Source organism: Dromaius novaehollandiae, chromosome 27 (genome assembly GCF_036370855.1).
Source record: "Dromaius novaehollandiae isolate bDroNov1 chromosome 27, bDroNov1.hap1, whole genome shotgun sequence".
NCBI lineage: Eukaryota > Metazoa > Chordata > Aves > Casuariiformes > Dromaiidae > Dromaius > Dromaius novaehollandiae.
In genome coordinates this window covers 1405851-1421021 of record NC_088124.1, presented here as the reverse complement: position 1 = coordinate 1421021, position 15171 = coordinate 1405851, and the positions used below count along the sequence as shown (strand labels likewise).

The following is a 15171-nucleotide window of genomic DNA, read 5'->3' as shown; positions in this document are numbered from 1 at the left end:
CCCTGGAAGACAACCCGGAGCTCAGGCACTACGTGAGTGCTGCCAGCTGGGGCAGTGAACCCAAACCCTGGGGAGATGCACAGAGCACACGATGCTCAGCTCTTGTTCCAGGTCACCTCCCTGCCAAACTCGCATCAGGGTTTTTGGGCTAGAAAGAGCACTCGCAGGAATAAAGCCAAGATCAGCAGCTAACAACACTCTGTTGGCCAAGGGCCCAGCAGGGAGGTGTCCCGAGGAGGACAACCATCCCACTCCTTCCATGCATCAGAGATGAGACTTCCCACGACGAGAAAGCCCTGGCTTTGCCCTGGCTTTCAGACACTCAGAGGTCCCAGTTGGGGAAGAGCTGCTGCCCGGAGGACTCTGCCTCTCGGTCAACCACACGTGAGGAGGCTCCTGCCCTGGGGGCCTGTGCCAGCAGGGTGGGAGCCCCATGGCAGGGCCCGTTCTCTGGGGCGTGGGACATACCATGGGTTGGGCAGGCAGGTTGCGGTGCCAGGCCTCACCTTTGGGTGTGACGTCGGTGCCATTCAAGGCCCCTTGGATCACGGCTTGGGCCTCCGAATTCTTCTTCTTCAGGAAGTCGATGGTCTCCCGCAGGTCCAACAGCTCTGTGTCCTGGGGAGGCGGAGCCAGGAGCCATGGAGCACATCCCACCAGCGCAGGGGCCACGGCAGCTTCACCCCGGGTGCAGGAGTGCAGACCTGGCCAATTCCCCAGCCCCACGACCACCCTCCTGCAATGGGTGGGGGATCTCTGCACCGCCAGCGCCACCCCGCTGCCCACCCAGGGCCCCCCGTGGCACCCACCTTCTCCTCGGCAGTTTCGGCCAGGTGCCGCAGGCGGGACGTCATGCTCACCAGGCTCTGCTCGAAAGCTGCGACCAGGTTGGCCTGGGAGAGACAGAGAGATGGGTGAGCACCCACTGCCAGGAGAGCACTCGCTGCTGGGGGAGCACCTGCTGCTGGGTGGCTTTGCCGAGACCCCTGCAGCCACTTGGCCTGGGACACAAGAGGCTGGAGAAGGGGTTTCTCTTGATGGAGAGGAGACCAGCAGTGAAGGAAGACAGAAACTGGTGCAAGAGGTGCTGAGCACCAAGGCAGGGGCTGACCACAGGGACAACGTGTGCCCAAGCTGGGCAGGGAGATGGGATCCACGAGGACTCACGTTGGCCGACAGCTGGGATGTCAGGGTGGCCACCTTCTCCTGCGAGGACTCCAGCTCGCGGCGCAGCTTGCGGATTTGCTGCAGGGAAAGAGCAGAGGAGTGAGAGGGGCCGGGCACTCGCTCGCGCCACGGCGGCAGGGGCAGCGGGGCCGGGCGGCGAGCAGAAGGCGCGGGCTCACCTCGGACTGCATCTTCTCCTCAGCCTGGCAGTGCAAGGGCAAAGAGAGACAGACAGAGGCGGGCAGTCAGGAGGGCAGCGAGGCGCAGACAGGCTCAGCGCGAGGCAGAAGCATGCACAGAGCCCCCCCTGCACTGCTCAGCCCCTCTTTCCCCCCCCCCGCCACAGCCCACAGCCATGCACGAGGCGCTGCAGCCCTGCAAGGGCATCCTGCGCGGAGGTGGCGCTTACGGAGGAGTAGGTGGAAGAAGCGCTCGACGCCAGGGACAGCACCGATCCGTGAACTGCAACAGAGTAAAACAGGCTGCGTCAGGCTGCCCCTGGCCCTGGGGGACGGCAGGGCTCCCCGCGGGGAGGAACGCGCAGGGCATCGCAGCAGGGCAAGGACCGCCGGGCAGGAGGGCTGCGCGAGAAGCCGGCCATCCGGGGAGAAGCCGAAGGAGGGACGGTGGCTGCACAGCACTGCCCGTTTCTCGGCACTCGGCCAACGAACTGCTCGGACGCTCGCTGCTACCATCACGTGCAGGACGGCACGGGGAGCGTCCTCAGTCCTCTCTGGCTGAGCCTGGGGGCCCTGCCACCCTCCCTGCCTGCATTCTCCTCCCCGATGCCGACACGGGGACGCCAGGCACTGCCAGGCACCCGTCCCACAGGGCTTGAACCTGCCCTGCCAGGTGCCCGCGTGAGTCAGAGCTGGTGGCAGCCTGGAGCTCTGCACTTAGCCCCTCCGGGCTGGCTTCCCCCTGCACCAGTGCTGAGGACCACCCGCACCACCCCAGCCCCGAGGAAGGGACAAGGGTCCGGGGCGACACGCCACCCCTCGGCTCCCGGGGAGACCCCCTCGCCCTGGGCAGGGGCGCAGCACACTCTCACCGTCATCCACAGGGTCCCGGAAGGAGCCCGAGCGGATCATGCCCTTGGGCTTGTCTGCCAGGGAGAGGGTGCTGCCCATCTGGGACGTGCTGTACAGCTCAAAGGTGGAGTCGTGGGTGGGGATGCTGTTGGAGCGGGTGATCCGCGGGGTGGTGGCGGCAGTGGGGCTCACTGCAAGGAGAAGGCAGGGGAGAAGCAGGGTCAGAGTCACGCCAGCTCCCGAGCCGGGCCCAGCGATCGGGGTCGGGAAAGCCGGGGTTGGAGCGATCCACAGGAGCCGGGAGGGGGAGAGGAAGCAGGGATCGCGGTCCCAAAGCAGGGGGACTGGAGGAAAGCTAAACTGCAGATTTACACCCTGAGGGCCTGGACGCCAGCACCTGAGGCGATGTTTCACGGTGAACGCAGAGCTGAGAAATAAATGTATCATCCTGTGATAAAGCAGGCACAACCGTGCTGGAGCCTGTCACCTCTGGCTGCATCTCTCAAGGTCCCCAGCTGGCAGCCCCAACCCCACTGCCTGCATCCCCAAAACCCTCTGGGAACATCTAGGTCCCAACAAGAGCAGGCAGGACCCATGCCTGGCTCAGCCTGGCCTTGGCCACGGGCACCCTTAGAGGAGCGGGCAGAGGAGGGCAGAGCCCCGAGGATGGATCAGACGGCCTAAAGCAGAGATGATGTACGTCCCTGGCCTCTGAGCCACAACCCAGCACCTTGGTGGGGCCAAAGACATCAGACACCAAGTGTCACGGCTGCTGGGAGCATCAAGGTGCGGAGAAAACCAGCACCTTCAGCAGCATCAGCAATTAGTTGCAGGTCCCATTACCAGCCTGGCACCGGCCATCAACCCCACGGCAGCACGAGGCTCTGGGGCCAGGCCCTGGCACCGCTCTCCGGTGCCCCACGGCAAGCCAGGGCGTACGGGGGGCAGGTGGGACACGCTGGGCTGGTGTAAGCTGGGCTGAGGAGGGGGGCACTGACCGATGTTGGTGAGCGGGCCTTTCCCGACGAGCGCCACGGGGAGGGCAGGGGGCGAGGGCAGATCCGTCTGGTCGTCCGATTCGGGGAGCCCGCCGATGGTGTGGGAATGGCGCCGCTCCTTGGCCTCCTCCTGGGAGTGGAGCTGGTACCTGGGGGCGCGGGAGAGATGGGCACGGTGAGGTGACACGGGGCACGTCCCACCCCAGGCCTCCCGTGCGCCTGCTCGGCTTCCCTGGCATGGGGGGCACTGCCGGCCCCATGCTCCGGGTGCGGGTGGCAGGAAAGCTCCAGCCACCCACCCCCCTCCCCAGCACCATCCCGCCTGACTCCGGGATTTTGGGTCTTTTACCTCAACCCTTTCTTGGGCAGCGTGTTCCTGTCGCGGTTGGAGCTGGAAGGGAAGAGAAAAGACCAGTCACATCCCCGCGCAGAGGGAGGGAAGGTGCCACAGGGCAGCATCCTCAGGGCCATGCCATGAGTTGCAGGCAGCTGAAAGATGGCTTTTCCCCCAAAACAGCAAGGCAAGAGCCTCCGAGGTGGGCCAAGACCACGGCGGGATGGCTGGAGGGAGCTCAACCCTCAGGGAGGTGCCGTGCCCTGGCAGCCTGCTGCCCTCCCTCCGGCCGTACCTGTCCAGATGTGCAAGCCGGGGGCTCCCGCTCCAGCCCAGTTCACCAGCCTCTTCCTCTTCCTCCGTGCTGGTAGCGGGGACAGCAGCAGGGGCGGGGGCAGGGGTGCTGCCCCCCGAGAAGGCACTGGGCAGGCTCATGGGCATCTGCAGGGACTCCATGCTGCGGTGCAAGCCTGAGAGCTTGGGGTACATCCTGCCCTCCTTGGGGACGCTGAAGCCGCCCATGAGCTCCAGGCCCTGGGAGAAGCTGGCCGAGTTGATGTTGAGGATGGGGGCAGGACTGGGACTGAAGCAGGGCGTGAGGTGCCCTCCGGCTGGGTGCAGGTCCTGGAGCTTGGCAGTGTGCGGGGGGTGCAGCTCGCTGGAGGAGGGCAAGTCCAGGCTGTTCGAGTTGACCTTGTCCAAGTTGGCCAGCGAGGGAGGCTTCACGTAGGTCTTGGCAGCCGCTCTGGGGGGAAAAAACAGTGTTATTGGGGCAGGCAAGATGTGGGCGCTGGGCATGGCACAGCCACACCAGGCACCCACTGTCCTCGGAGGTGGAGGGGGTCATACCTGAGTGGCGTGGGGGGCAGCTCGGCCACCTTGGCCGCCGGCGGGAGGTTGGCCTGGGCCTTCGGGGTGCTCTCGGGCGAGCCGATGCTCTTCAGCGTCACGCACTCGGAGTCGAGCGCCACAGCCTTGGCCTTGGCCTTCTCCTTCTCGCGGTCCGTCTGGTTCACGGGGGCCGGCGTGCCACGGCCTGCACCGATCTTGGACGGCTCCTTGAGCCGCGACACCGAGATGCTGCCCTGCTTGGTGCTGAGCAGGCTGGGATCGATGCTGCTGCTGACGGGGCGGTTCGCACCGCGACCGCCCGTCACGCTCATGGAGCTCGACTTGGCCGGCCGGGGCAGGCTGCGGTACTGGATGTTGGAACGGGCCCCTGGGGCCAGGAAGCCGGGCTCAGCCGCGTTGGAGACATCCAGGCTCGTTTTTCTCCCGCTGACCGGCTTGACGGGGATGCCGGAGCTCTTCTGGATCTTGCCCAGGGTGGCCGAGCCCCCAGCTTGCATGACGGTGGCGGTGCCGGTGGTGGGAGCCGGTTTCTTATAGCCGAAGGAGCTGGAGGCAGAGGGGCGCGCAAGGCCCGAGGGCGGCTTCTTGGCATCGGCAACGCGATCGCGGCCAGCGTCAGAGGAGGAACGCTGCAGGCCCGTGTTCTTCACGGACAGCTTGCTCTTGTCAGTGGCTTTGGTCTCAGGCTTGCCTGGCAGGCAGGGAAGGAAGCGTTAGCGTCCCGGGAGCAGGGGGAGGCTTTGGGGACCTATGGGTCCAAACTAGCCCAGATCTGACAACAACACTGGAGATGGAGGAGATGTGGTGGTGAGGAAGGGACACGTGCGCAGGCCCCAGGTGTCGGGGCAGACGAGGTGTCACTGGCCATGAGGATGCCAAAGACCACCCAATCACCCTCTACTCTGGTCCATTTGGGTCCGAGCACAGCCACGGGTCCCCATGGTCATCCCCAAGACCCATGCACCCAGGGCAGGCACATGGAGACGCCAAAACCTCTCCCTATCAGAGGAGACTCTCCCCAAATCCAGCCTCACCTGCCACTTTGAGGGTGCTCTGGGCCGTGTGGGTGATGGGGGAGGTCACCGCCACCGGGGGGGTCTTGCCCTTCTTGAGGGACCCCGGGGTGCCCAGGCTAACGGGCTTCTTCAGCTCGCCGCCCTTCGGCACCTCCTCGCAGCTCTCCGACGGCTCCCGCCGCCACTTGGAGGAGCCGTGCTCCATCTTGAGGCTGCTGCTGTCGTAATCCAGCTTCTTGGGGGCCTTGTCGTCCGCCTCGCCGTACCAGCTCAGCCCGCTCTCCGCCAGCGAGCGCTTCTCCGAGTCCGTGCGCAGCTGCGGGCAGACCGGAGTCAGGGACGCTCCTGGCTCCAACCTCAGAGCGCTCCACACCCAGCAGGGAAAAGGGAGACACCGGCCACCCAAGGGTGCTCCCAGCTCTGCTGAATCACTGCACCCCGGCCCGTGCCATGTCTCGGTTTCCCCGTGCAGCGACCCGTCTCGCCAAGGTGGGACGGGATGGCAGGCAACCCTCCAACCTCCACCCTCTCCTTCCCACGAAGGAAGCACCACCGGGGGCTGCGGGACGAAGGGCGCCGAGGTCCCCGGCCACACGGGGTGACGGAGGCACCTACCGCTATGGCCGAGTTCCTCCGCGACGCCGTGGGGGTGGAGGGCAGGGAGTTGAGCGAGGAGCTGGCGTTGAACTCCTCCGAGCTGAGGTTGTCGGAGGCATCGCTGAGGCCGCTGCTGATGGAGCTGCTCTCATCCCAGCTGCGAGGGGAGAGCCAGCGTGAGACCCCCGCCACCGCCACCGCCGCCGGGCCCACGCTCATCCCGCGCCAGCGCAGAGCGGCTCTGCCGGCCCTTCTCCGGCGGCGCATCCTGCCACCCGCTGGCATTTTTCCCTGCCGGCCCGATGGACCCGGGCCAACCCGAGCGGCAGCCCCGGGCTCGAGGCTCCGCTCCGGTTAGCGCCCGCTGCAGGGACGTGGCAGGGAGCCGACGCTTGGCAGCCGACGCTGGCTCCATCCCAGCCTGGCGCTGCTTTCCAGCCCCGCCGGCGCACGGCATCCGACCCAGCCCAACGCCGCAACTCCTCCGTTTAGGGCACCCGAGGGTGCCGGGCATCGGGGGGACGGCCAGGCCGGGGCCGGACAGCAGCGGTGGCCAGGCCACCACGGGGCCGGGGATGCGCGGAGCACAGCGCTGCCAGCCCCACGGCGCAAGGCGGCACCCGGGGCTGCTCCGGAGGCTCATCCGATGGCTCCGGCGTGGCTCGTTTCCTAGCACGGAGGCCAAATAAACAGGGCAGCCGCCGAGCTCCCTCCGCGGAGGCCAGGAGGTTTCGCAGAAAGGGCAGGGACCAGCCGGAGCCAACGAACCGGCCTTCCCTCGGCCGCCGTCCCGGGCCTCCACCCTCCCTCGGGCGGCTCCCAGCCCGCTCCCTCTCCGACACGCGGCCGTATCCCATTTTTTGGCACCCCCTCCGGCTCGCGGAGATGCCTGCTGGCCGCATCCAGGGGACGAGCGGCTCCCGGAAACGCGGCCCGCGCGGGAGACCTTGGCGAGGGTCGGACCCTTCGGCGGGACGCGGAGACACCCCCCTCCCCCGGCTCCCAGCCCTGCCCCACGCCAGCGGCGCTGGAGACGGGAGGCAGCTCCCCGCCGGGCTCACGTCTGCGGCTTGGCCGGCCTCGCCGCGGGCCGGCCCGCTCCGGGGGGGAGGCAAAGCCGGCGGAAGGAGGGATTCGGGGCCAAGAGGAGGTTGCGTTTCTCAGCGGCGAATTTTGGCCGGGAATTAACGGGTGCTGGGAGACGCCGAGCTGGAAACACCACCAAGCGCGCGGGCAGCGCGGAGCACCCGGAGCTGCCTTTGCCGCTTGCGCACCCTCCGAACGGCCCCGCATCTCCCACTTTTCCCCCAACCACCGGCCAAAGCCAAAACGGTGCCAGCAGCTCTGCAGAGCGGCGAAACACCGCCGAGGACGGCGATGGCTCGCCCCGCCGCTCGCTCGCGTGCGTGCGCGCCTCTCCGTGCAGACACACGCGTGTCCTTACGTGCCCGCCGACGCAGCCGGGAGGATCGGTGTGCGTCCCTGCTCCCCGCAACCCGCTGGCCCTAGCACCCTAGTTCCCTCTTGGTGACAGGTCCCCTGGGTGTCCACGTCTCCCTCTCCGCGGTCAAACTCCCTCCGCCCGGTGCTACAAGCCCGGGAGCCCAGCGGCCACCAGCGGGCACGTGAAATCCCTCCGGGAGCAGGGCTGTCCGGGAGGGGACACAGCCACCTTCGTCACCGTGGCAGATTTGGGGACAGCCCCATGCACGTGTGGCTTCCCAGGAAGGGGTTTCACTACGGGCGGGTGCCTGGAAAGCGGAGTGGGGCTGCCCCACTCCGTGCACCTTCCCTTTCCCGGCTTCTGCTCCGGGGGATTTCTCGCCAGGCCAGAAATCCCGGTGCCAGAGCAGGAACGGAAGCTCCTCTCCCCTTTGGCACGTCGGCATCCTCGCGGCGGTCCTGGCCCCGGCAGGACCTTCAGGAGCCGCTCGGCTCCGGGCCTCTCCGTCACCCACCGCTTTGGGGTTCACGGACCTTCGCCCCCGGGAGCCGCCTCGCAGGGGGAAAGACCACGGCGTGGATCCGGCGCTCGAAGCAGGGATCGAGAGGCCCGGGGAGGTCGGACGCGCCGGCACATCCGCCGGGACGACCCGGCAGCGAGCGGCGCGTCCAAGGGCCGAGCGGGCAGCGGGGGCGGCCGTGGCCCCGGTCCCCGTGTGCAGGGTCCGCGGACGGCGGTGGGTCGCCGGGTTCGCGCTTCCCTCCCTCCATCTTAAAGAGGGGCCGAAGCAGCGAGTCGCCGGCCTCCCCCAGCCGCCGCCGCGCTAAACCCGCCCCGAGGCGTCGAGGGCACCGGGGCGCCCTGCGGCCCGGCCGCTCCCGCCGCCCCGAGCCCCCCCTGCGCGGCGGCTCCGCTCCCGGCTGAAGCGGGCCCGGCGGTACCGGCCCCGGCCCCGTCCCCGACCCCGCGCGGGGCGGCGGAGCCGAGACAAAGCGCCGCCCGCGCCGAGCTGCCCGGGGGGCGCCCGGCTTTGTCTGCCGGGCCCCGCGCACCGGGCCGCCGCCGCCGCCGGCACCGGGAGCCGCCCGCCCGCAATGCGCCCGGCGCCCGCCCGTGCTGCGGCGCGGCCCGGCCCAGCCCAACCCGGCGCGGCGGCGCCCCCTGCCCGCCCGCCCGCCCGGCGCGGTCCCGGCGCGGCCCCGGCGCGGCGCCCCCCTCCCTACCTGGCGGCGAGGCGCGGGGCGCGGCGCGGCCTCCCGGCCCGCAACATGCTGCCCGCGGCGCGGCGCGGCCCCTCCGCGGCGGGGCGGGGCGCGGCGGGGCGCGGCGGCAGGCGAGGGGCGGGGCGCGCGCGGTGGCCCCGCCCCCGGCGGCGCGTGCCAGCCGCCCTTAAAGCGGCAGCGCCCGCCCGCGGCCGCAGACAAAGGGCTCGGCCCGGGCGGCCGCGGGGACCCGGCTCGGCTCGGCTCGGCTCGGCTCGGCTCGGCTCGGCTCGGCTCGGCTCGGCTCGGCTCGGCTCGGCTCGATCCCGCCTCCTTCCCCGCGCCCTCCCCCCTGAGGCCGCCGCGCGGCCCCGCAGCCTGCCCCAGTGCTGCATGGTGTCGTGCCCCCCAGCCCAGCCCCCCAGCCCGGCCTGTGGCCCCACAGCCTGTCCCAGGGCCCCACTGCCAGCCCCATTGCTCCTCAGTCCAGCCCCGTGCCCCACAGCAGGCCCCGGTGGTCCTCAACCAGGCCCCAGGCCCCACAGCTGAGGCCAGTGCCCCACAGCCCGGCCCCATGCCCCCCCCCCAGCCCCAGCACGCAGCCCCCCCATCTCAGCCTGTGGCCCCACATCCCTGACTCCGGTGCCCCCCAACCTGGCCTGAGATCCTCCCCCAACCCAGGGCCCCACTGCCACCCCATTGCTCCTCAGTCCAGCCCCGTGCCCCACAGCAGGCCCCGGTGCTCCTCAACCAGGCCCTGTGCCCCACAGCTCAGGCCGGTGCCCCACATCCCAGCCCCTATGTCCCACAGCCTGGCCCCATGCCCCCCCCCCAGCCCCAGCACGCAGCCCCACAGCCTCAACCCAAGGCCCCACATCCCTGACCCTGGTGCCCCCCAACCTGGCCCGAGATTCCCCCCCCAACCCAGTGCCCCACTGCCACCCCATTGCTCCGCAGTCCAGCCCCGTGCCCCACAGCGCAGCCCCCCGACCCCCAGGCCCGGCTCCCAGCCCCAGGCCTGCCCCCAAAGCAACCCCCCACCCATGCCGGGGCAGCGGGGTTGCCGGGGCCGGCTGCTCCCAAAAGCCCCAGTTTCCCGGGATTTGCCACCACGCGATCACCCGAGCTCGCACAACCGTCCATTTTAAGGGCTAAAAAGACCATTTGTGGCTCTTTTTCCAGAGCCAGAAACCCGGGGCACCTTCGCCGAGCCGCCGCGTGGGGCCCCGCCGAGGGCCCCCCCCAGGCCGCCGATCCCGAGAGGGTTAATCGCGGCTTCAGCAAAGCGCCGTGAGCTCCGGCGAAGTGCTCCCCGCGGGCCGGGAAATAAGTAATAAATAAGTAATTCCTTCCTAGCGCTCCCCCCCCCCCCCCCGCCTCCACCTCGGCGACGCCTCTTGGCTCCCTCCGCGATGAGCATCCTCGCTTGGCTCCGGCCGCTCCCGGGAAATGGGAAACGGGAAGGGCCAGGCCCGCTCGGGGAGCTTAGGACGGTGTTTGCACCGCTGCGGGGGGTCATTGCCGGCGGAGCCGCTCTCGCGGCAGCGCTGGAAATTCGGCAGGCCTTCGCGCCCGGAGGTTTCGTGGCGGCATTCGCGGGGATTTCTCCCCGTCCCCGGGGTGCTGCGACGCCGAGCTGCCGCTGCTTCGCTCCTGGCTGGGGCAGGATCCTGCCCTCGCCCCAAATCGCGGCCTCGGTCCCGCCGAACGGCTCGTCGCGGCTCTGCCGCGCTGGACCGCCGCGCTTGCTGCACCCCGGGGCTGCGGATGCCCGGTGCTCCCTGTCTCTGCCGATCTAGAGACCGGCTCCGTCTTCATCCCCCGTCTCTCCGGCCCTCGGCCAGGAGCTCGGCCTCTGCCCTGCTTGCAGCCGGCTCCGTAACCTGCCGCCGCCCGGGAGCTGCGGGACCGGGAGGGCAAAACGCAGCGGGCAGGACGCGGCACCGCGATGCAGGACGGCCGGAGCTGCCAGCCCACATCGACGTGCTCCGATGCCTCTTTGCAGGCTCCGGGCGCGAGGTCGGTTTTGCCGTTCCCCAAGCGGCCGCCGCCGCCTTCACGTGCATTTTGCAAAAGTGCAATTTCTGCAAAGCATCGCCGGCCTCGTCCCGGCTTTCCAACCGTTGCCGAAAGACCTCGAAGCCGCCTCGTCCGCGGTAGCGGCAATGCAACAGCCCACGCGCCCGCGCCTGCTTCCCGCGAGCTTTTCCGGACGGGTGCGGCACGGAGCCCGGCCAGGGATGGCTCCGGACGAGCTCTGCGTCCCTCCACCCTGCCTCTGGCACCGGGCCGCCCTGCCTTGCACAACGGACGGACGGACGGACGGACGCCGGCCCCTCCTCCTGGCAGGTCGCCCCCGGCCCCGCCAGAGCCACCTCCCCGGGGCAGAGCTCAGACGAGGGGCCGTGGGGGGCTGCGGGAAGGAGGTCCAGAGCCGAAGGCAGCGGGCGGCTGGGTTTTCCCTCCCGGCCGGCTCCTTCCCACCGGGACGGAGAGGATCGACCTCTCGGCCGGGCAGGGAGAGGCGGCGAGGGGGATTTGCAAAGCCGGGCACTGACGGGGCCGTGCCGGATTTGCCGGCGGGGCACCAGGCCGCCTTTCCCTGCCCTCGCTGCTAGGAGGAAGGAGGCAGCCGGGGCTGAGGCTCGCCCGCGGCAGCACGGTGTGGACGTGGACCCCACGGGGGGGGGGCAGCTCTGCCCTTCGAGGCCCCCCTGGCTGGAGCCTCTCCAGCCCGGCAGCGCAGACCTTCCCAGCAGCAGCTGCTTTTGCAACCGGAGAGTGAAAAGTTGTTTTAATCGTCTCGTTCCTGACACCGGCAAAGACGCCCGCCTGCTCGCCAGCAGGGATGTGCTGGCACCAGCGAGGTTTCCCAGCACACGTGTCCCTGCAAGACAGCAAGCCTTGTGCTCCCAAATCCCCAGGGCCCTCCCGAAAACCCTCTCCGATTAAAGCCATCTCTAAGGGCCCCATTGTGCGGAGCCCCCGCCGAACGCGGCCCCACCGGCACAGCCGGGGCGAGGGGCCGGTGGTGCAAGGAGCCGCCCCATGCGGGGAGCTTCCCCGGGAGCAGAGCTCGCCCTCGGGATGCCTGGACACCCCCCCACCCCCCCTCACCACCGGCCGCCGCGGCTCCGCTCTGCGGACGGCGGTAATAGCGGGGTCCGATTTCCCCGGCCCGATGCCGACGCGGCGGTGCCTGACGCTCGCCCCGCTTGCAGCAAGGAGATCGGCGGCGGAGCTGGACCGCACGCCCGGCTGCTGCCCCTCCATCCCCCCCCCTGCTCCGAACACCGGGGGGGTGGAAACCCCGGAGGAAGCGTGTCCCCGCGCGGGGACCTCCAGCTGCTTCGGAAACGGTGCCACCGCGCAGCCGTGCTGCCGCCCCGGGCGGAGGTCGGGGAGTCCCGGAGCAGCGCCGGGGCGGAGGAGCCGCCGTGACTCAGGCTGCTTGCGAAATTCCCATTTCTCCCGTCGCCTGCGCGAGCCGGCGGCCTCGGAGACGCCTCCGCGCACAGCTGGCCGGGGTTGTTGCCTGCCCGGCTTCACCGATGGGGCCGAGCCGGCGTCACCGCGCAGGCGCCCCGCGTGCCCCGTACGCCCCCCGCACACCCCGCACGCGGGCTGACACCGCACTCGCGCGGTACGTGCCCCGCGTGGGCCCAGCGTCCCGAATGCACACACCTCTTTGCACAAGCACGCCGCACACCCGGCTGCACACCCCACCTATGCACTGACGCTGTAGGTACAGCCCCTGCGTACTCCCCAAGCTCCCCGGGCAATGCAGGCACCCCCGCTGCACAGCCGGCTTTTGCGCACACCCCGCAGCACACGCTGCACAACGCTGAATCCACATACAGTCTGCACACAGCCGGACAGCCGGACAGGGGGCCACCGTGCACGCCCTACACTGTGCATCGGTTCTACCCTGCACAACCTGCACCACGCACCAACCCCACTGCCATGTGTCACCCTGCACACCCCACACCGTGCACCAGGACTACCCGCACAACCTTCACCCCACACACCCTACACCGTGCACTGGCTGTACCCTGCATGCCCTACACCGTGCACCAGATCTTCCCCACACAACCCGCGCTGTGCACCAACCCCACCGCCACGCTTCACCCTGCACGCCCTACACCGTGCACCGGCTGTACTCCACACGCCCCACACCATGCACCAGCTCTACCCCACACAACCTGCACCATGCACCAACCCCGCCACCAGGCATCACCCTGTGCACCCTACACCATGCACCGGCTGTACTCCGCACAACCCGCACCATGCACCAACCCTGCTGCCATGCGTCACCCCACATGCCCTACACCGTGCACTGGCTCTACCCCGCACAACCCACACCATGCACCAACTCCGCCACCATGCGTCACCCCGCATGCCCTACACTGTGCACGGGCTCTACCCCGCACCGCGCACCAACCCTGCTGCCATGTGTCACCCTGCACATGCTACACCATGCACTGGCTCTACCCCACACACCTCATACCGTGCACCAGGTCTACCTCACACAACCCACACTGCACCAACCCCACCACCACGCATCACCCCGCATGCCCCACACCATGCACCGGCTGTACCCTGCACGCCCCACACTGTGCACTGGTGTGCTACCCCACATACACACAGCACACCAGGTCTACCCCACACAACCCACACCGTGCACCAACCCCGCCGCCCCGCATCACCCTGCATGCCCTACACCGTGCACTGGCTGTACCCCGCACACCCTACCCCGTACACCAGCTCTACCCTGCACAACCCACACTGTGCGCCAGCCCCGCCACCATGCATCACCGTGAACACCCTACACCGTGCACAGGCTGTACCCTGCACACCCTACCTGGTACACCAGCTCTACCCCACGAAACCCGCACCACACACTAACCCCGTCACCATGCATCACCCTGCACACCCTACACCGTGCACCAGGTCTACCCTACACCGCGCACCAACCCTGCTGCCATGCGTCACCCTGCACATGCTACACCGTGCACCGGCTGTACCCCGCACAACCTGCACTATGCACCAACCCCGCCGCCATGCATCACCTTGCATGCCCTACACCATGCACCGGCTGTACCCTGCACAACCTGCGCTGTGCACCAACCCCACCACCACGTGTCACCAGGGGAGCTGGGGGAGCAGCGCGCGGGGCAGCTGGCATCGGAGCTGTCCCTGGCCGGAGGGCTTGCTGCAGTGGCCGGGGGGGGACAGGGCTGGCGCCCGGCCGGAGCAGTTGGCCCCAGCTGTTCTGCCGGAGGCCGCCACGAAGCGGGAACAGCGCGCGAGGCCTCGGGAACCCCGCGGGTGACACGAACCCTCCTCCCGGCCTCCCTCCCTTTGCCGTCTTGGCCCCCCGAAAAATCAGAGGAACGAGGCGGTCAGAGCGGCGCCGGGAGCCCCAAGCAGGTGCGCAAGAGCCGCCGGAGCCTCTCCGATCAGGCCACCGAGCGCAGGCAGGATTCACCCGCGCGTCACCCCCAAGGACGGGGCCCCCCGCGCGCCGGCCGCGGTTCACCCACCTCGGCCCTCCTCCTCCCCGGCGGCTCTCCCGGCGCGGCGGCAGCGCCGGGACACGCCGTGCCTCTGGAGACGGCAGTGATGCCGCGCTGGGCCAGCGCCGACCTCCTGCCCTACGAGCCTCGGCACGCGCCGGCGCACGGGCACGGCCCCCGCGGCCCCGTCTGCGGAGCTCCCGCCCGGCGCATTAGCGGCGCGGCGAGATGCAGCCTGGGGCAGCGGCGGCTTTCTAGGTCAGAGGCAGCGGAGGAGGCCGGGCCGGGGGCCGCCGGCAGCTCCGCGGAGGAGGCGATGCTCCCGCTCGAGAGACCCCCCCAGCGCAGGGCTGTTTTCGGACGGCATGAGGGTTTCCTTCCACCGCTCAGGGGTTGCAGACGGGCCTTGCATGGGACTGGGGACCCCGGGGCAGCTCCGAAAGCTTCGCCCCGCACCGGGGGATCTTGCAGGAGCTGCGGCAGCGCAGGGGTGAGGCTGCTTCATCCCCAAGGCTCAGAGAAAATGAACCCTGCCAGGAGCAACGTGCAGGGCCGGAGGCCGGACAGGGCACCCGGGACCATCCCTTGCTCCCCGAGCCCGTGCGTTGCCTGGGCTGGGGGCTGATGGAGATGAAGCACCACTCGGATTTATCCGCTCTTGGCGCTGCCTCTGCAGGCAAGGACACGCCAAGGTTATCCGCCTGCGAGAGCAGGTCCCAGAGAAGAGACAAGGTGGGAGAAAGGGAGCGTTGGAGTCCTTCACCCCAACAGCCAGACCTGGAGCAACACCCCGCTTCGGCCCCAGCGCGTCTCCTGTGGCCACCGGCACGAGGAGGTGACGTGCCACCTCTTGCTGCCAAGCGATGGCTGATGGTCCCCAGGAGGGACCAAGCCAGCACAAGGCACCGCCGTTCTCGAGCACGGCACAGCCCCAGGAGACACGTCCATGTTTACGCCGGTCCGATTCCCAGCTCCGCGACCGGCTGCCCCGGCCCTGCAGCAGCAGGTTGGGGA

The 15171-nt window shown here is 69.4% G+C and overlaps 1 protein-coding gene across 3 annotated transcripts in view; it reads right to left on the bottom strand.

Moving 5' to 3' along the window:
• NAV1 (neuron navigator 1) overlaps positions 1-15171 on the bottom strand; it is an 83721-nt gene that overhangs the window by 11106 nt on the left and 57444 nt on the right. For 2 of the 3 annotated variants that reach the window (XM_064498281.1, XM_064498283.1), the window contains 12 exons: positions 6014-6152; positions 5417-5714; positions 4380-5073; positions 3826-4275; positions 3546-3587; positions 3197-3345; positions 2219-2389; positions 1577-1629; positions 1347-1370; positions 1168-1245; positions 810-893; positions 507-618 (listed from right to left, as the gene is read on the bottom strand). In XM_064498281.1, the coding sequence (XP_064354351.1) occupies positions 507-618; positions 810-893; positions 1168-1245; positions 1347-1370; positions 1577-1629; positions 2219-2389; positions 3197-3345; positions 3546-3587; positions 3826-4275; positions 4380-5073; positions 5417-5714; positions 6014-6152 (2294 nt within the window). The remainder of the gene's footprint in view (positions 1-506; positions 619-809; positions 894-1167; positions 1246-1346; positions 1371-1576; positions 1630-2218; positions 2390-3196; positions 3346-3545; positions 3588-3825; positions 4276-4379; positions 5074-5416; positions 5715-6013; positions 6153-15171) is intronic. The other variant, XM_064498282.1, reaches the window with a different exon arrangement.